Below are 19,898 nucleotides of genomic sequence, written 5' to 3' on the forward strand. Positions count from 1 at the left end.
GGGACTGATATCACCTGTCTGTTACTGGAGGAGCTATCATTACAGGACCTGCTGTCGCGGGGACAATCATTGCTGGACAAGGCTGCGACTGATAAGCGTAGGTACTTCAAGCGCGTCGGTTTAACTTGTATACCAAGCTTTGATGCTGCTAGCGCGGAGAGGATGCATCGCTGGATATCAGGTATTGGTAAAGGGAGGCATGAGTTTTATATTTTCTGGAGTTTTGGCAATTTTGTTGGCAGGATAAAAGAAAAGAACAAAACAACATGGGTAGTGGAAGCTATCGTCCGGACGTGTACGTAGAGTTTTGAATTCGACACTCTTGTCGAGATGATAGCTTCAACTGTCCATGATACGAGCGAAAATCAACGCAAACCTCAGTTTGTATTTCGGCACTACTGGTGGTAACACGCAGTGCTTCGCTGAATGACGTCACATCCATCTCAACAGGTGGCCCAACGCAAACACTCAACGGAATGAACAGATCTGATTCAGAGCTATGATGGTTCTAGTGTTTAAATAGCACAGTTTTGTCATTTTTCAAGGGAGGCGGTGCTTGGGTGGTATGTAGCTCGGCCATGACGCGGTGTCGCGTTTGCACGTGACGATCGCCGCCGCCCGACTGCAACAACGCGTCCGCCAACCTCCGCTTCCCTTCCTCATCCACCCCGCCACCACAACGCGTCGCTCCGTCTCGCTTTCATCGTCGCCGGCATCTAGTACGACTGCGATATCGTACTACATACAATTGTCCATTGCTCCCAAACACCCCTGGCGCCTCGTTCCACGATCGCTCTACGTCCACTGTTTCACCGCAAACAACTACCGACTACCGAAGCCTCGGCCGTTCAGAGCAGGCCATACAACCTGCCAGCGTCTACCTTCCAAGCGCCCGCAGTGTGTACACTGTGGTTTCCCCTGGAAGAAGACTCTGGGGCCTGTCGAGGCGCCCGCGAAAGCGGCACCGCCCATCTGCTCCGCCGAGCGTCCCCTTCATCTTCTGCGGTGTCGCCTTAGGCTGGGCTTAATCGGTCTCGGCGCTAGTCTTGAAGCCGGCGCGCTCTCCCGTGGCGAACTGAAGTTCTTGACGACTGCGGAGCTCTCAGTTTGTTGCGGGATTGCGTGCTTCTTCGGCTCGCCGCAGTTCCTTGATTGCGGCCCACGCGCTACGTGCTTGATTCGCGCAGTAAGTTGGGGACTTCGCTTTGGTTCCAGACGAGTCAAGGCTGCTCGTCTCCAAAGCCTGGGTGGGTGGGATCTGCCGTGTGCAGGGCTTTTACTTTCTCCGCATGACTTGTTGTTGTGTTTGGCTAACTGCTGCAGCTGTCTGTCACGACCCTGTCCTCCGGGAGACCGTACACTGAACAATGCCTGATGACGACACCAATATGCGTGGCTGGGGAGGGCTTCCGTGTGTCATGAAGGAACAAGTGCTGGTGACTTGGAATGGACAAGATGACTACTATCTGGGATGCCTTTCTGAGGCCAATGATGGATGCGAGGATAGCAAGAGGGGACTAGGCCTGGAAGTTCACGCAAGTGAAACTGAACAGGCTGTACTAGTCAAGTTTCATATCAAAGTCTGGACCCCTGCCGCAAGGACCAAAAAACTCCGGGACATGTACGTCGTCTTCCCTACAGCAGGTCTCTCAATGACCAGGGAACTCGTCACAGCCGTGCCGGAGAACGTGCGGAAGCATCTGCCTCCTGCACCATCTTACAATCGTATCCACTTCGAACTCTCCGGATCGGAACCACCGTACGTAGTTATGCCTGAACTCGCGAGGCGTCCTGATCAGCTTGGCAGGCGTGTCACAGGCCCCTCAAGGACCAGGATCATTTGTCTCCAATCAATTTGCAACGCAAAGAGTTGGGATACTTTCCTAGTGGGTGACAGTGCTTTGCAATGCCAGCTCGACAGTGTGTGCCGATTGCTCAGCACGAGTCGTGCCAGTCAACCGAAGATTAACCTTGGGTCCATCTACGGCGCCGGTATCCGTGGCCTCGTCAACAATTGGGTCGACTACCCTTTTAGTATCCATGATGATCCGCCGCCGTACCTTGAAAGAGACCGGGACCAAGAGGTGGCTGGTGTAGCCTCGAAGAGTAGCTCAGGGCCAGAGCTGTACTGGAAGACATCTCCAGTCCAGGCTACCCTCTTGCACGAAGCTGTCAGTTCTCAGGCTGTCACCACGGCTAAACGAAAGCAGGCTGAAGCAGCATCTTCGTCATCAGACGAGGGAGCTGTAGTCCACAAGCACCCACGTCAGGCTACTTCTGATTCGGATTCAGAGCCTGACCGAGGTGGCCGGATGGCAGCTTTTCAAGCACAGCTGGCTCTTGCTCAGGAGCTGTCCCCTACCGAGGCAGATCCAGAGTCCACACCACCAGACGAATTGCATTACAAAATGGTTCATTTCATTCTCTACGCCCTCCGGCGGGACGGAGATGCGATAGCCAATTACGCGAAGGACTTCATCGAAATGGGCCACAACGTCAATGCTCGGGATGACAGGGCCTTCCGCGCGGTTAAGCACCGATGCTACAACTCCCTGGCTACTCAGTCTGCCCGCCGTGGGTTTCGCATCCTGTCGACGCCGACGCCGGACCAGATCAGCCACCAAGTCAAGATGCTGCTGGAGTGGTTGGACGACGCCATCTCTGAAGAGGCCTACGCTCTGGTTGACCGCCATTATGCTTGCTTGGCCGAAATGGCTGCACAAGCTGAAGAAGGTAGTAGATTCGTGCAAGAGGAGTTTGAGATACGCAAGGCTGACTTCTACGCGGCGGCGTTTTGTGTGGCTGATGGGATCAAGCGTGGTTGTCCGAGGAGGCCGTCAATTCTTTGTGTAGAGGTCATCCCTCGTCTTTCTCAAGCATACAGCTCTTTTAGATGACTTCATATAGGACACGTCATAATGTCAAATCGAATTTCTTATGATGGGACAAAGCTGTTTTGGTTGAATAAAGGTGTGAGGCATAGCCTTACCCACTATAAAAAACCCTTTCACGCATCGTCTACTGCCCGAACCCGCACCGCATACTATGCGCCCCCTGGGAACCTTTTGAATACCCTTGAATTATTTCCAGATGCACTCCAAAAACATCGACCTTGTCTGCTGTGAAATCCCTTACACCCAACACCCTGTTCGTTCGTGACTCGCCTCCAGTTTCTGCATTACAGCCAGAGTACCTCCTTGAGCCAGGTCCTTCGGCTGATAATACTCCGAACGAGATAAGGTTACAGCCGGAAGCGGGGCGCGAATTCCTAATATGGAAGGCGCGGCCCGAGCTAGGCTTAACGTAGATACTGAGCCAGCTCGGCCATCGTCCAGAACCTCAATTTGATATGTACCGCAAATCCCAGTAACCATAGCATGCGCCTCATTCGCCCTCTTCCGCCGCATTGTACTTGCTACACTTTCATCCTGGCCGCTTGCGGTGCTGACACGTCGGTCGCCCAAGAAATACGCGCTGAAGCAACTGTCTCTCGCGTCATCGGACCGCTGTACTTCAGCTAAGAAGACGAAAGGGGAGTAGAGAGGGTGGAATAGAATGCTTTAAAGGGCTCTTCTCCGCCTGCTTGCACTATCTGGTTAGAGCCCCGTAATGCTGGCTGTGTAGGGCGCACGTTCAAAATAGGAAAAAGTAGCGGACGAAACGGGAGGAATTCTCGGCAATCGAATCCTTCATGCCTGCCAAGCGACCCACCATGGCACCACGCCAAGCCAATGCTCCCTCGGCGGAAACAGGCTGAGCCACATAGTCGGTTAAGCAATCTTCTGTAGCAGCCTAGCACCTACCTGCTGTTATCTTGTGGCGCTTGTAGAGCAATATTTCCGTCAAACCAGGGTGGTAAAAACTTTTATTTAAAAACTGGGCGCGAGTGCCTGAACCCTTCCTTGCTCTCACACGTGTCTTACTTTTCGCCCCCTTTTGCGATTGTACGAGCAACCGCTAAACCGCCTGAGAGGGGGAAAAATGCGCCACACGTTCCCTCTCATCACCCTCGCCGGTGCCGGTGTCATGGCCCAAAGCAGTAGCACCGCTACTAACAGCATCCTCACCACCTCTTTCTATTTCCCGAGCGGCGCCAACGTCATAGTATCGCCCGTGGCATCCATTATCGGTATCAACGACACTTTCACCGACATCGTCACCTACCTAATCAAGTGCGCGCCACCATCGCTGTCCGCTTCAACTTCCGTTCCAGCTTCCACTTCTGCTTCCGCTTCCGCTACAACCACTCCGGCTCCGACCACCACTGCTCCACTTAACCGTCGCACCTCTGTACCTTCTTCTTCTTCCTCCTCTTCCTCCTACACCTACTCCCCCGAGACCTGGGACGACGATGCCTACGGCGACTACTACGATGACGAAGACTCGAGCAATGCCTGCGTTCTTCCCGATGACGGCGAGACGCTTGTCGCCGGCCCCAGCACCATGAGCCTCTCCTACGCCTTGTCGGGCACCACCGCCGACGCGGACTGCTCCATCACCTGGGGGTCCGGTTCGGCATCGGCATCGGCAACGGCGGCGTCCGCATCGGCATCCGCGACGGCAACAGCCGGTGCCGATGCTCGTTGCTACATGTACGACATTGATCCGGCCGAGAACTACCAGATCGTTCGGAACGCCTTCTATCCGGATGCGGACGAGTCGAACTCGTGGCCGACGCTGTTAATCACGGCGGGGTTGGAGAAGTTAGAGGCGGCAAAGGCGACGGATACGATGGGTAAGGAATTTTTTCCCCCTTGATCTTGTGGTCCTTCCTCGGAAAAATGAACAAAAGAGCTAACTTTGCCCGAAGATTTACCTACGATTACGGGCTCCACGGATACGTCGTCGTCGACAGGTACGGCGGCTGCAGTACGGTTCGATCTCCCTACAGCTATAGGTATAGTAGGCGCTACGGGTATTTTATTATTATATAATATACTATAGTAGCGCCGTAGTTGGCTTAGTTATCTAAATAGAATATAAAGCCGCTACTAGCTAGTTACTCTTTTAGTTCTTATACTACTTGTACAAGTAAACCTCAGCAGGCTAATCTTCTGCCATAATTGTTTTCGTAGTGGCTTTATACCAGTTATCGGTTGTCTTTTGCACGACTATAATGCCACTTGCTGAGAGATATAGTATTGTGACATCTGCGTCTGGTCGTCGGAGCTCGGATATCAATTCCGAATCAGCAGAGTTGATATATCCATTCAAATGAGCTACCTCCTGCAAGCTTTGAAACGCATATTACTCGAGTCGTCCAAATGTTTTCTCACCGAGAATCTACTTACCCGATGGTGTAGTCCACGGGATAAACCCCCATCTCCGCGATGGCTTTGTCCCATATCATGTCATTCGGGTACGTGTAATTAAAGTCGCTGGAGATGTGACTCGCGCCTATCGTTCGTTTGTCCCTCATCGTGTTTGAAGTCGGACGGCAAACGTGAGGCAATGCAAGGCTGACCGTCGCAGGGATGAGACTGAAGTTCGTTTTCATCCCAAGAGCGCCGATGGACCCCCACTTATGAAAGTCAGCATTAGGGGGCCTTTGGCATTCGCATGCTGCAATTAGCGTGTTGCGAGGCGACGTGCATATGTGTTTACAGCGTCAAAAACATTTGCGGTAATCGAGTCGTAGAGCTGCAAAAGGACGAGGAGGCTGGATTCCATTTCAAATTAAACCGTGATAAGGGTGCATACAATAAGATTGCCTTTTAGCCGCAGAATTTTGAAGTGGGGGCTGAAGTACATATCGCCCTCAGGCGGGAGAGGGGCGGCAGTTGGTTTTCACAATCGAGTCAACCGGCTTTCGCGAAAGATAGTTAACGTATGCTCAAAAGCTCTTCGTCCGCAACAAACACCAAGCCACCCACACGGACGCGAACACAAACGCGCTCCAAGTCGACAGCACCACGACCTCAGGGCTGACCCTGGAAATGATGACCCGCGCCACGGCGGCCGCCACCAGCCCCATCCACGCCGACATAGCCAGCACCGTACCCACATTATCCCACCCAGGATGCGGCGCCCTCATCCGGTGCTGCGTGCTGCGCATCTGGGTGCCCCAGCCATTCTGCAGCATCGTCATACAGCTCCAGACGGCGATGCCGGGCAAGGGTATCTGGTAGAAGACCTGGGACACGAACAGCAGGCTCCAGTGGCGGACGGTGCCCTGGTACTGGCCGAAGAAGACGGCGTTGTAGCCGGCGCAGAGGGCCAGCCGCGCCAATATGTCGGTCAGCGACAGCGGGAACGGCGCCGACCCGTCCCACACGAAACGCAGCACGATGGCGGCCGTGGCGATGGGGCCGTACACGCGGCGGAGGCCGCAGAGGAGCGAGATGGGGCCGCGCACCGCGTAGACGGCTGGGTACTGCAGCGTCTCGACGTAGGTGGCGCGCGACCAGCGCAGCTGCTGGAGCATGAGGTTGACTAGCTTGGAGGGCGTTTCGGTGACGGTGAGGACCATGGTGTTGAAGGTGATGCGCCAGTTGTTCATCATCAGGAGGGTGCTGAGGTGGCGGTCATCGTTGACGACCTTGTGAAGTCAGTATCTGGTTGCTGTGGTATCTGATGTTGAAGTGCTCACCGTCTTGTGTCCCATTGCCGTCTGCATATACCATTTGAACAACACCTGCTCCACGGCGCGGATCTTGAAGGCAGCGCAGGGTCCCGGCTGGCAGTCCGTCGCCTCGACAGCGCCAGTCTGGCCACGACAGAAGGCCAGCTCGCTCCAGTACGCAGCAGCTGTGACGGCAGCGATGAGGCTCGCATCTCCGTTGTGCGCCCCGAGGCTGGTGCAGCTGCCACCAACACCTGGGTCCAGCGCCATGCAGCCAATGGTCTGGTCGACAGTCTCCTCGAGCACGAAGGTGTCTGAATCACTGGACCAGACATAGCCGACGCCATGTTCCGCACCGAGGGCGGAAGTGAAGACGGTGTTGGTGAAAATGATGTCTTTCTTGCAAACATGCGGCTGTGTGACGCAAATTACCTGAAAGCCATCAGTCTCCTGGAAGGCGTCGTTTGCGTGCAGAATATCCGCAGCCATGACGGCAACTTGGTCCATTGCCCACTTCTCCGCCTCCTCTTTCGTTTCCTGAGGCAAGTCGTGGAACATCTCGAGCCGCTCATCATCGGATTCCACGCCGCTGAGGTCGTGCCCCAACGCCCGTGTTTCAGCCAGGCGCTGCGCGGCCTTGCCCAGCGGCTCAGGCAGAGTGATGACTTTGGCTTGTGGGTATACAGCAAGCACGCAGCGCACCATCTCGGCATCCTCATCGGCTTCATTGCCGTCAATGCCGACCAACAGGGTTATGGCGCCCGTGCAAGTGCTGTACGAGGCAAGGGCACGCTTGAAAAGCGCGCTGTCCTCGCGGTAGCCGACAACCGAGACAATGTAAGGCACGCCAGCCTTGTTCGTCTGCTTCTGGCCTTTCTCAGCATCGTTGCTTTGCTCGTCGAGATGGTGCTGCAATTTTTGAAGGCTGTGCTCGCTCTTGCGTCGGCTGATTTCCGTGAGTATGATTGACAAGAGCGTGTCCAGCGTCAATGGGAAGCAATGCGGGACTCTGCGTCTGAACTCGAAGATGAAAAGGAAACAAACAAGGATCCCAGCCAGAGAATTGAAGACTAGCTTTGCCAAAGTAGGCTTCGGGGGAGTGTAAGAAATGTGATCCAAGTAAGTCGACATGGTAGTGGCAGCCGCGACATTCCGCTGGTCGTGAATTAACTTTCAGTAGCGAGTTGCGCGCCTTTTTCTAGAAGGCTACCGGAACAAAATAATAAAACATGAGGGCTTAGGACCACTTCATTGGGAATTTGCAGACCCACCATTCCACGAATTCGCAATCCGACCATTCCATGGTGAACGAGGTCTCAGTTGCCTTGTGGGGCGCCTCATCTATTTAGAGGCCAAAGCGTCGACAGCCGTTGCAGATCAGTCGCAGAGGGCTGACAAGGTTTCTCAGCGAGTAGCTAGTGTCTTGACCTGAAAGTATAATACCCGCCTCTCCGTGGCGGCTCAATTACCTTAAAACAACATCGAAAGTAGTCGAAAAAGCGGCGCGCGACTTAAACCAGACCATTGACAGTCTCTATTCATTGTTAAAAAAAAGCGTACGTCACGCGCTGTACTTGCATGAGTCGTCCACGCTTAGGCCTACAACAGTAGGGAGTCATGTTGTTGGAATTGGTGCGATCGATGGTGGCCTTTGCGCACCATATCCGAGTCATCCGGCATTGCCTACGAGACCAGACCGCATGACAACAAAACAGCCATGGCAACCAGACTGAAGAAAGGAGAACTCCTCACTAGACTTTTCTCTTGATTTCCACCAAGATGGGTGCCGAAACGTACAACAAAGGCCGCATCTTTCGGCGTGCAAAAGGTGTTGCATATATCTTTCTACTGTTATGCATTCTGCTCACCCTACTTTCCCTGGACGGAAGCATCGGCTCAGTCACAGGACGCGGAAGCCACCGGCAAACTTTCGAGACAGCTTCTGGCGAGACTGAGAGCAACGAAAATGCCCATCCGAGCCACAGCCCTGTTGAACCAACAGCGCCCGCCGTCTTGGACCCAGCCGACGTGCTGATCATGGTCAAAACCGGCGCCACGAAGCTCTGGCAACGACTTCCCATCCACCTCTCCACAACCCTCTCCAACGCCACCCTTACCCCCAATGTAGTCTTCTACTCCGACTTCCCCACCACCATCGCCTCGCACCCCGTCACCGACGTCCTCGCCAACGCGTCCAGCCAGCTCAAAAACTCGCCAGACTTCCAGACCTGGCACGGCATCCGGCGTGCCGCCAACGATGACAACTGGTACCTGGACCAGCAGGGCGAGGAGGCGACGTACATCGAGGGCGCGTGGCGGCTGGACAAGTACAAGTTCGTGCCCATGGTGGCGCACGCGGCCCGCAACTACCCGGGCAAGGCGTGGTACGTCTTCATGGAGGACGACACGTTTTACTTCTGGGAGTCGCTGTACGCATGGCTGGCGTCGTTCGATCCGGCTGAGAATGTCTACGTGGGCGGGCCGGCGTCGCGGCTGGGCGAGGACTTTGCTCATGGTGGGAGCGGGTTCGCTTTGTCCAGAGGGGCGATGGAGAAGGCGTTTGGTGGGGCACAGGCTGATGCGAAGGCGTTGACGAAGTGGGATGAGTACAGCCTGGAGCATGGCTGTGGTGACCATATTCTCTCCCATGTCCTGGCGAGTAAAGGGGTCAAGCGGAGGAAGGACTTTGACGGAACGGGGCTCATGCCTATGCAGGCTTTGCCGCTGTGGCAGTTGCCGTTTGGGGGGTGGGATTGGTGTTCGCCGCTATTCACTGTGCATAAGGTGCATGCCCAGGATGTGTCGATGCTTTGGGAATGGGAGAAGGAATTTAAAGCAAAGAAGGTGCGCTTTGATCAAATATGACTTCACGAGTGCCTCCCTGCTGACATGAATTACAGGGAGGGTCTGTCCGCTACAAGGACGTTTTCGCGGATCTGGTGGAGCCGAAGCTTTCTGACGTTCAGGTTGAGTGGGATAACTTTTCGGATGAGAAGCGTTACTCTGCAACATTGGAAGACAGCGCAGGCGAGACCTTGACAGACCAAGAGCGCTCGGCCAAACCGTGGTTCAACAAGGCGGCCTGCGAAAAAGCCTGTCATCAGTGGGATAAGTGCCTGCAGTGGCGTTATATCGACAACGACTGCTACCATAGCAGTGTGGTAAAGCAGGGTCGCCGCATCAACTCTGGCATTAAGATGACAAGCGGGTGGATGCTACAAAGGATTAAGAAATTGAGGGAGAAGGACTGCGATGCTCTTCCATGGCCGGAGTTATGAGTAGCTCGCTACAAGGCACAAGCGAAGTTTTACATATAGTTGCAATTACATATCTTTCCTATTCCGCAATGCTAGTAGTATCGCCTCTGCTCTGCATCATTATAAGCCAGTCTATTCCTCTGCTGGCCGAGTTTCAGTACAAGCTTTGAATGATCAACTTGAGTTAATTCCAATCGGTCAACCTTTGTACGCACGTGTCACCTCGCGCCTCTCATGCCTTGACTACGCCGTATTTTACTCCTGTTCAGAGCACTCTAGGTACCCTCGCACAATTCCAAAAACTAATATGCTCTTTATGCATTCCGGTCTTAATGTGAGAGAGCTCTTAAGCGGAGCCGAACCCGTCCTCATTGGTTCAGCGCGACGTTACACAAATCATGACTCACAAATCTCAGCAGCTCTCAGCCTGCCACAGCTGGCATTGTCACTCGATCAACCTTGGATACTCTACCAGACTCTTCCGCAAACCTTTGAAAGTTGACATCTAGTCTCCCTGCGATCTGTTATTATTCACAGATTCAGCACAGGTTACCACAATCAAGCCTTGGTGGACGTATAGAGCGTTGGAACCACCATCAGCTCAGCCTTGCGGCCGGAAAGATAATCTTCAAATGGAAAATCCACTAACACTTGTGGAGTACTCAGAGCAAGAGCTTTGCCCGGGATGCAGAGACCTCCCGCCGGTCGACAGTTTTCAACATTACCAACACATCCTTCACGATACTTTCAAATCTTTCCTTACGTGCCCATGTCCCTTCTGCTTGTGGCTACAGAGAGCCCAAGAACCCGACCTGGCGCCAGAGTCCCGTAGCTCTCTGATTGAAGAAAATTCGGTAGTAGGACTGCTTCCAAACTTAGCCGCAACACCGCAGAGTATCAGCCTGGGCGATCAAATGTCTAACATGGGCAACCTCCATTCATCGAATTACGTCAATGTTTACTTCGAAGTATTCACTGACCCATGTGAGTTTATAGCCGAGAGAAAAGTAGGGTTGTTCCTCTAACAAGTAGCTTAAGACGATCCTTGCTCAAAATCGATACGTGGCCGCGAACCTTTTCACCCTGGCTCAGACCAAGCATTCGAGGCCATCAACAGGTCCATCGAGAACTGCATGAGTAGCCATGAGTCGTGCCAGTCCCCCGCCGAGGCTTATCTTCCCTCGTACATCGTCGATGTCGATCTCCCGGGGCAACAGGGATGCCGTCTCGTGCGGACCAATGGGCAGGAGAAGGGTCGCTATGCGGCGCTGAGTTATGTCTGGGGCGTGCCTCTCTCGGAGCAGCCCGTTTACTTGAGCAGAGACAGTGAGGAGAAGCTAAAGCGAGGAATTCCGGAGGCGGAGCTTCCGCCGACTCTCAAGGACACCGTTCACGTCTTGCGGAAGCTCAGAATAAGGTATCTGTGGGTAGATGCACTGTGCATCGTGCAAGATGACGACGCTATGAAAAGAGTGGAAATCGAGAAGATGCACAATATCTTCGGCAATGCGTTTCTTACTATACAGGCGTCTCGGGCCAAGTCCATCAGAGAGGGTTTCCTGCACGAAAGGCCATCGCCAGTCCTCCCGCGCCAGAAGCTTCGGTACAACGACGCTAGTAGCCAGGAGCCAGCTTTCATTTATATGAGGGCTGCTTCAGTGACGTATCAGGAGGGAGCCGCCGGCACACGTGCTTGGTGTTTCGAAGAAGGCGTCCTTTCGCGACGAGTCCTGCAGTATGGCCCGGAATGCACAACCTACGATTGCTTTGCCGGAAGGCAGTCGGACAACGGCATGTGGGACAAGCAAGGGACATACACATCTTCGGGACCCACCTTCTTCTATCCAGGCCCCTGGTACCGCGGCTCGCGCGTTCCCAACGACGAGAGAGTCAATGATCCCAGAATGAATATACTCATAAGGTGGTACACCGCCCTCGACTACCACTACACGCCGCGTTTCCTCACTAAGGAACGAGATCGCTTGGCCGCAATTGCTGGTGTTGCCCGCCGTATCAAAGCCGATATTTGCGGCGAATTTCTAGCCGGGCTATGGTCATCTGACATGCTGTGGGGTTTGATGTGGTCCACTCGCTTAGGGTTAGGCGTCAAGTTTGTCAACAGGGACATAGCGGAAGAATGGAGATGTAAATGGGGACCACGAACAATGATGGTGCGCCCGAAAGCGGAGAATCGCGCACCTTCGTGGTCTTGGGCGTCTGTTGATGGGCCAACGCATTATGATATTTCGAAACGGCGATCTATAAGGCCCCAAACTGTTGCGGAAGTCCTACAGTACCCCAAGCCAAACGCTGGAGGCTATCCTGGAGAGTTGGATGATTATAGGCTCGTTCTTTCTGCATCTGTTCGACTGGCCTGGCTTGTTATGAATGAGGTTGCAGGACGAAGGGAACACCTGGGACGACTTACCGGGGGTACTCGGAATCTTGTTGACGAAAACGGAAAGCATATTGCTCACGCGAGATTGGATATTGACGACGATGTGCTGGAGCGGGTTTGGTGTGTTCTTATCTTCAACTTGATGGGACTCCTCCTTGTCCCGGCTGGAGGAGACAGTGAATCATTTCGGCGGGTTGGTGTATTCTTTCCGCTAGTACCTTGGGATGTGGAAACCAAGACGGAAATATGCATTCAGTAAGCAGCTTGGAGCGGATGTATTTCTATAGAGGTTTTGTAGGGCAATGTGTGCTCATTGTGTCGATATCTGCTAGGATCCGGCATTAGCCACTTTTTCAAGTGGAAGTAGTGGGTAATGGGCCGTGCTCGAATCCTCGCCAGGGATGGTAGAGATGTGACCGATTAAAGGCCACTGGAAAGTCGATCCCGGTCAGCTGCAGGGGAGAAGTCCACCGAAAGAATATAGATGCGCATCCTACCTGGCGTAGATGCTAGATCCCTCTCCGTAGGTTAGAGTCTGCTGTGGCGTCTGCACAGACCCAGGGGTTGAGCGATGCGGTGTATATCCATTCCGGCCTCCGTCAACCGCTCAAGTAGTGCAATTTCGAAAGAATGTTTTGCAGCCGCCTTCTCCAGTCCAACACCTTGCAGTTTTGCTGCCAGCTCCAACTCAGCCGAGAAACCTGTGTCGTCGCTAGGCCCGCATTCCCCGTGTCGTATCAGTAAACGGGCCGACTGAGTATCTACTCCCATATACAATTGCATAGCGTTGCGGTGAGGCGTTAGCTTAAGAAGGTGCTTCTAGGGGCATGCGCTAGATCTAATCGTCAACTTGATCGACGTGCCGATCGCGAAGTTAGAAGCGCCTAGCTACTTAAAAGGGGCGAGCCAAGCTGCCCGGCAAGCAGGATCCTACGCTAGAGATCAGCTAAGCGAATACTCCCCCGCTGATCACAGCTGTAGCTGACTCTGCTATTCGTAAAGCTGAAGGAATAGTCGGCATTATCGAAGTATAAGAAGGCCGCAGCAGTCTCAGCACCGTCATCACCACACAGTTCCAATCCTTAAACGCCTACTCTACAAGCGTCTACTCATTGATAAGCAATATGCGTTTCTTCTCCAAGCTCGTTACTTCTCTGCCCCTCATCGCCGGCATCTGCTGCACCACCTCTGCTGCAGCCATTCGTCGCGCTGTTGACTCGGAGGGCCTGGCCTGGAGCATTCTTGATCTCGCTGACATGTCCCACAACGTGACCGAGATCCTTTATCACTGCGAGGAGAGAGACAAGAACGATCCTTTTTGGCAAGATGTAGGAAGAATTCCACCTTCCGACGAGAACCACTCATGCACTAATACCTATCCTGTCGCAGCTTGTCATTGAGCATCTTACCGACCTCACCCAGAACACAAAAGACCTTGACATCGCCATGAATGGCACGCAGGCATTCACCGATGAGGCCGCCCAGAAAGAGGTTTGCGATAGCTATGACAGCGTGAGCCATCGTATCGCCACCGCTTCCATCGCAAGCGCTGACATGCTACATAGCTCTTCACGACCCAAAAAGAGACTATGGATGTGTTTGTTGAAAAAGGGTACTTCCGTATTACCGATGCAGGTGTAAAAATTGAAAGCTTGCTGGAGCAGCTGGCTGGAGCCGAAGATGTGAGAGCTTCTTGTATTGTCCTGCCTCTCTCGTTTAGATGCTAACAACGCGTAGACCCTGGGATCCAAGCTAATCAATGCGGTCCCTTTTTGTGCGGATGCTGCCACCGACGACAAGAAGAACCTCGATACTGCTGTCAAAAAGGCAATCTGCGTCTTCAAGTTTGGTAAGAATTGTTGAACAAGGCGGAACGTTGTAATGAAATGTGTTCGACCACATGGACAAGTAGTTTAATGAATGCTTTGCGTCGACAGGTGGCTGTTGGGCGTGTATGATATTCAAAAGTAATGTACGGAAGTTTGGAAATCAAAGTGGTACAGAATTATGTATTCCATCAATTTTTATGGTATCTTTTTACCAAATTCGTCAAGCATTAGATAATTTCCTGATTCTTTCTCAGCTCCTGCACGGTTCCACGAATACCGAAGGCCGCATGATCAATGCCATCTGTGCGGCCAACAACACCGAACTGCAGTTTCAGCTTCTCGAAGTTCCGGTCGAGCGGCTGGGCCCCCAAGCATTGCCCCACCGCAACGCCATCCAAGTCTGGGTTTCTGGTAGTCAGTAGGATGCTGGAAAAGGACACATCAGCACTGTAGCCATTCGCAACAAGCGCCCAGCCGCCAACAAGAAGTGCCACAAACGCAACAGCCACACCAGCAACGTATGAAACGAGCAGGTCTAATGGACCATATCGCCAGAAATTCTTGGGCGAAGTAACCCGTATATCCGTCATCATATTCCCGTTCAGAAACTCGCTGCTCAACAAGCTCAGGGTCAGGTTCTGAAACAAATCCTCCACAGCTACCGCCACCGAGTTGTTGCGGCACATCCACGGCGAGACGAGTTTGTCCAGCGGCGGCTCTCTGCTGCCGAATGCATTCCAGCCGGCCAGGACTTCAGGGCAGGCCATCAAGCCGGTCTTGACAACGGGAAGATCTGATCCGAACATTCCGGAGGATGACAGCCCCTGCCGGATTCCGACCTCGCCGGACAATAGGTCGGACATAGCTAGGTACATGGCGAGGTATGCCCTGCCTCCCGGCGGGAGCGATGTAAACGCGACCGAGGTATTGAAGTCCATCGTAGACTCGTAGGCGAGATCCTGGATCAAAGTGGTTTGCACGCCGTCGTTGAACTTGAATTTCGTAGTGTAGGATGCGTTCCAAAGCTGGCAGCTGATATTATGGGGGTCTCCTCCCACCGACTTCCCTCCGCCGGCCCGGATGAAGAACAGGTTCTGAGAGTACACCGGCTTCGTCGCCTGCCAGTAGTAGTAGTTTGCGGCAAAACTACTGTCAATGGTGTCATCCCACAGCGTCTGTAGAGAAGTGCAATTGTTGCAGTTGCCAACGGGCTGGCCGTTCTTTTTCGCATTTGCCAAGGACTCACACTTCAGTGCGGGTGCATAGAACTGCAGTGTGAAGGATGAGTTGGGAAATGGGGCGGTAATGGGAATGATGCCGATCGAAGAGGAAACCGCCGACAAGAGGCGGGTGACTGCTGGGGATGCCTCGTTAATGTAGCCGACTCCCATGGAATCGGACCACAGTGTCTCATCCCTAGCAAAGTCTACCGAAGGCACTCGTCCGTTGGTTGTATTTGTGACAGACCTGGATTCGACGGAGATGGTACCCGGCGTAACGGTGGCGATAAGTGGCATAAACCTGTGGACGTTAGCAGTGGGCGGAACTTGGCTGGGCCCTGAACACTCGCCATGATGCCAGTGCAAGCAAAACGAGTAGTTTCGCTTTCCAGAGAACTTCAAAATTTATAAACGCCAGCGGGTTTTTCGTCATCGAAAACATGGCATCGATACTGCCGACAGCCATGGCTTCCGTTCTCGCGACCGTCCACAGGTACTGGGTGAAGGCAACACCTACGGAAGCTGCGAGTGCTGCTTTGACCAAAAATGCCAGACCTGTTCCGATTCGAATAGTCCATTCTTGTTGACTGGTGGAAGTAACGAGTGTGCCGTCCAGCGAGTGGTAGAAGATGTGGTGGCCGACGGCGAAGGCGATTCCGGCAACGAACAGGAAAACCATGAGCACTGGAGCTCTCCAGTGAATACCCCACCTCGCCATCGGGATGTCCGATTTTGACGCTGACTGATACGCAGACATGGCTGCCCCGTGGAAGCTGTAATCTGCCAGCCTTGAAGTTGCACGCGCGCTATGCAAAACGGCGGGTGCGAGATTCACCCAAACCTGAGGCAACGATGAGAATGAAAAAGGAAAAGGAAACCAACAAATACTCAATTAGTACATATGCCAGCGAACCTCTTATATGAAATTATTGCCGTGTAAGCGTGTAAGCCAAGCTAAAATTAGTCTGATGGGCGCGAAGGCTTGCAGCCTTACAGATGGCGTTTGACGATGCACGAATCCGGCGCTTTGGCCCCCAACACAGCCTCTAGTGCTGACATTTCTCTGAAAATTTCTCACGTGTCTCTATTTGGCGTTTTTAGCCCCTTCGTAGTCGGCCCGTAATGGCTCCGGCAACAAACGCTGGTCTGAACGGCAAACTCGCTTTGCTGGACGGCAGCGTACCTAGATGGAATCTTCTTATAGCTTAGGCTGTCCTTATTTTCTTCTCTATCGGCTACAAAAGGTGGGGCTACATCAAAACTAAGCCCTGCCGTTACAACACATTTAACAGAAACTAGCTCGATATAGTACTATCTTATGTTCACTCTGGCTCCTAAACCGACAGCGGTCGACATCGTCAGATCCCTCGCTTACCGATACTTCGAGTAGGGCTCCCATTGATCAGCGAGAGCTTCCTGCACAAAAAGCCACCGCCACGTCTCCCACGTCAAAAACTGAACAATCACGGCGACAGCCGGCAGACAGGAATTTTTGCTTAATGAGGACTGCAGCGAGAGCAATGCACGTATGACGAAACCGATAAGCTCTTTTCGCAATCTGTAGCTGTTCAGTCCTCCAGCGTCCAGGGCTACCGCTGTATAATCAATTCGAGGCCTAGTAAAGTTCTGGGTTGCTCATAGAGTTGCTTACTCATCTGGGAAGACGGCACGTGCTCTGGTGTTATGCGGCACAGTTGATGAACGCCCGGGATCTTTTTGTTTTGTTTTGTTTTCGTGTTCTCGGTAAAGTGTCAGATCAACTGCAAACCCCGCACCTGTTTGCAGCATCCACATTCTTCCATTCACCCATCCATCAACACCAGTCCCAAGCTTCTGCACAGTTCACATCTTCGGTAAGTGCCGTATTGTGACATCCATCTCCTTGTATTGTTTCAACCTTTGCCCAGGCACAACCTCCGCCGCAGCCTCCGCTCACGCCACGCACTCAGAACTCCATTACCATGGCCCTCGTTCTAGCTCCAGACGCAGATCTCGATAATTCGACCATCTGGACGGCTACTACACCTCCGGAGAGCGTCGCTGAGGGTCTTCCGGATAATGAGAGCCAGGCAGAGGGTCTTCGAGACGATGAAAGCCAGGCAGAGCCCGCCAGACTCTCTACGCCAGTACCCCGTCCTGGCCATACCTTCCTGATCAGATCCGTTTCATCTGGAGAGGTAATAACACTTGTTAATGGCCAAATCGTTTTGGCTCATCCAGATGGCCGCGAGTCCCATTGGGTGTGCGAAGATGTTGGCGGGTGGTTTGGCTTCCGAAATGTTGTCTCGGGAAGATTTCTGGGTCGCAACTGGGACTGGGACTTGTGTTGTTCGGCCCCATGGGGTAAGGAATGGGAGATCTTTCGCGCTCATCAACTGCCCGAGGGAGGGACTGTCTTGTTGATGACGCATTGGTGGACGGAACGGCCTGTGGGAATCAAAAGGGAAAATGGGGCAGAAAGGCTGGCGATGATCGAAAATTGGCAGGCAGATGCGGCAGTCTGGGAGTTTGTCGAAGTGCAGTAGCATATGGCTCTTGGCGTATTTGGACTGTTTGGAATGAGTCTTGGGATGCACGCATAGCATTGCGGTCGGCGTCGATTATTTGTAGCGATTTTTACGGCGTTAAAGTCCTTACAGAACTACGTTGGAATGGCCATATATTTAAGCAAAGAAAGGACTAGGATGTCTAATTTTGACAGTTCTCGAGTATTGCTGGAACTAGTCTGGATTTGATACTCAAGTGAAGACACAGTGTAGTTTGTGGATGCGCAGCTTCTACCTAATATCGTCGGATTCGGCCCGGCTTCCGAGACTTCAGTGTAGAAAAGAGACGGAAAATGATGCCTTTTCAAGCCTGCTGTGGCTAGAAAACAAATCAGAATCTACCCCGCATCATCGGTAGGAGGCTCGGCAAGTCACCTGAATCTGGTAGGCACCGCGCCTAGTCTGGCAAGATATGCCGTAGAAAGGATGTATTTAAGGCCCACTACCACACACCTAGCTACAGTATCGACGTCGGAAAATTTCGATGCGCCGTCAGCGGCCCAGTACACAACAAATTTGACTAAGACTATCACGATGGACAACATCAATTGGAAAGACTTTGGGATTATTGATCCAGAATTTAAAGCTGTACTGTTCACGCCATCACATGACAGCTAGTAACCAGTTACTTACAAGTCAATTGGATCAGTTCCTCGAGAAGGTTGGGCCACCGCAAAAAGACTTCGACGACCCAACGGTACCAACAGCCACCATCCGCGCGAAGCAGGCTGCGAATCCCAGAACCTCGGTCCCGGGAGTCAACGTACCAATAACCATGGACGGTGTTGAGAAGCGACACATTGACATACCCGTGCGTGATGGTAACAGTATCCCAGCACTCCTTTACCAGCCAAAGAGCCCACCAAATGAGGGAAGCCCATTGATTGTGGCATATCACGGCGGAGGTTGGTGCGTGGGAAAGCCAGAAAAGGAGGAAGTGAACTGGTGAGTGAAATTGCCTCCATCCTTCTGCAACAGCCAGCCCCGTTATCCCTTGCAGCACTGAACAAGTGGAATGATCCAGCGTCAATGCCGTTCTACGCCTGGGAGCCGTCTGTGTCAGTGTGGATTACCGCCTCGCACCAGAGCATCCCTTCCCAACGCCACTCAATGACTCCTGGGATGCTCTCAGATGGGTGAGTACTCACACAAGTAAACTGCCAGGCCGAATTACGCTAACACATACAGGTCGCATCCAACACATCAAGTCTCCGGGCCGACCCTTCTCAAGGCTTCATCATCCATGGTGAATCCGCTGGCGGCAATATCGCGCTTGTCCTGGCGTTACTTGCACACAGTGAGAAGCTTGATCCGCCACTCACCGGCATCTCTGCCTCCATCCCAATGCTTGGCCTCTCGCCGGACGCGGTACCGGAAAAGCTGAGGGCGAAGGTTCAGAGTTATGAGCAGAATCGAGATGCACCGGCAATGGATACCCAGGCTGTGCGGTACTTTGTTGGTGAGAATTTTCATGTCGCAAAACCCCTCCAGCAGTCGTTAATGCGAAGTGTAAAGAGAACTACGATCCGGATATATCGTCACCGGTCTTGAGTCCGTTTAATTGGAAGACGGGCCATCGAGACTTGCCCCCTGTGTTCTTCCAAGTTTGTGGTATGTCTTTCCTACTCATAGCTAAAAAGAAAATTTCCTCACTGAGAGAAAATGACTCACGTTTTACAGGTCTGGATCCGCTTCGCGACGAAGCTTTGTTATACGAAAAACTTCTCAGAGAAGGTGGGGTTCGCACCAAATTGGAAATTTATCCCGGCGTGCCTCATGCCTTTTGGGCGTTCTTTCCCGATCTGATTCTTTCTAGAAGGGCGGTTGAGAAGACGGCAGAAGGATTTGTATGGCTGCTGAGTGGGGGACTGGAATAGCGGAGTAGCCAACAGGGCAGGCTGAACGAACCTAAAGGTTATTTGGAAAGTCCGGCGCAGGAGGACTATCTAAGGCTTGTTCTGAGTATGAACGTTCGCGATCTGCTGATGCGGCCGCGGGGTAGATTGCCTTTTCGAACGTAGTTTTGGTGAACATCCCCGCACCGACTCAAAAGTGCCTCGCCACTGAGTGCTCGAAGTTAGTAGAA

The 19,898-nt window shown here is 52.9% G+C and overlaps 8 protein-coding genes across 8 annotated transcripts; 6 read left to right on the top strand and 2 right to left on the bottom strand.

The window, feature by feature from the left end:
- Positions 1–1,652: 1,652 nt before the first annotated feature.
- On the top strand, positions 1,653–2,897 carry LTHEOB_11376 (uncharacterized protein; the record flags this gene model as incomplete). The annotated part of the gene is made up of 2 exons (XM_035508125.1): positions 1,653–1,759; positions 1,955–2,897. 2 exons carry the CDS (start codon positions 1,653–1,655, stop codon positions 2,895–2,897), a joined length of 1,050 nt encoding a protein of 349 aa, XP_035366453.1.
- A 1,084-nt stretch (positions 2,898–3,981) lies between these two features.
- LTHEOB_11377 (uncharacterized protein) lies at positions 3,982–4,758 on the top strand (the record flags this gene model as incomplete). Its single annotated transcript, XM_035508126.1, has 1 exon — positions 3,982–4,758. One exon carries the CDS (start codon positions 3,982–3,984, stop codon positions 4,756–4,758), a length of 777 nt encoding a protein of 258 aa, XP_035366454.1.
- Positions 4,759–5,287: 529 nt separating this feature from the next.
- Positions 5,288–7,693, bottom strand: LTHEOB_11378 (Glycosyltransferase family 2; the record flags this gene model as incomplete). The annotated part of the gene is made up of 3 exons (XM_035508127.1): positions 5,288–5,521; positions 5,930–6,538; positions 6,590–7,693. The coding sequence occupies 3 exons, from the start codon at positions 7,691–7,693 to the stop codon at positions 5,288–5,290; spliced, it is 1,947 nt and encodes a 648-aa protein (XP_035366455.1).
- A 906-nt stretch (positions 7,694–8,599) lies between these two features.
- LTHEOB_11379 (Glycosyltransferase family 31) lies at positions 8,600–9,840 on the top strand (the record flags this gene model as incomplete). Its single annotated transcript, XM_035508128.1, has 2 exons — positions 8,600–9,406; positions 9,463–9,840. 2 exons carry the CDS (start codon positions 8,600–8,602, stop codon positions 9,838–9,840), a joined length of 1,185 nt encoding a protein of 394 aa, XP_035366456.1.
- An 893-nt stretch (positions 9,841–10,733) lies between these two features.
- LTHEOB_11380 (Het domain-containing protein) lies at positions 10,734–12,157 on the top strand (the record flags this gene model as incomplete). The annotated part of the gene is made up of 4 exons (XM_035508130.1): positions 10,734–10,803; positions 10,912–11,236; positions 11,291–11,964; positions 12,114–12,157. The coding sequence occupies 4 exons, from the start codon at positions 10,734–10,736 to the stop codon at positions 12,155–12,157; spliced, it is 1,113 nt and encodes a 370-aa protein (XP_035366457.1).
- Positions 12,158–13,341: 1,184 nt separating this feature from the next.
- LTHEOB_11381 (uncharacterized protein) lies at positions 13,342–14,080 on the top strand (the record flags this gene model as incomplete). Its single annotated transcript, XM_035508131.1, has 4 exons — positions 13,342–13,545; positions 13,607–13,729; positions 13,783–13,899; positions 13,955–14,080. The coding sequence occupies 4 exons, from the start codon at positions 13,342–13,344 to the stop codon at positions 14,078–14,080; spliced, it is 570 nt and encodes a 189-aa protein (XP_035366458.1).
- A 193-nt stretch (positions 14,081–14,273) lies between these two features.
- Positions 14,274–15,563, bottom strand: LTHEOB_11382 (Carboxylesterase; the record flags this gene model as incomplete). Its single annotated transcript, XM_035508132.1, has 1 exon — positions 14,274–15,563. The coding sequence occupies one exon, from the start codon at positions 15,561–15,563 to the stop codon at positions 14,274–14,276; it is 1,290 nt and encodes a 429-aa protein (XP_035366459.1).
- Positions 15,564–18,419: 2,856 nt separating this feature from the next.
- Positions 18,420–19,689, top strand: LTHEOB_11383 (Lipase 2; the record flags this gene model as incomplete). The annotated part of the gene is made up of 5 exons (XM_035508133.1): positions 18,420–18,757; positions 18,837–18,948; positions 19,001–19,271; positions 19,328–19,423; positions 19,493–19,689. 5 exons carry the CDS (start codon positions 18,420–18,422, stop codon positions 19,687–19,689), a joined length of 1,014 nt encoding a protein of 337 aa, XP_035366460.1.
- Between the last annotated feature and the right edge of the window lie 209 nt (positions 19,690–19,898).

The sequence above is a fragment of the Lasiodiplodia theobromae genome, assembly GCF_012971845.1.
Source record: "Lasiodiplodia theobromae strain AM2As chromosome Unknown scaffold_48, whole genome shotgun sequence".
Classification (NCBI taxonomy): Eukaryota; Fungi; Ascomycota; class Dothideomycetes; order Botryosphaeriales; family Botryosphaeriaceae; genus Lasiodiplodia; species Lasiodiplodia theobromae.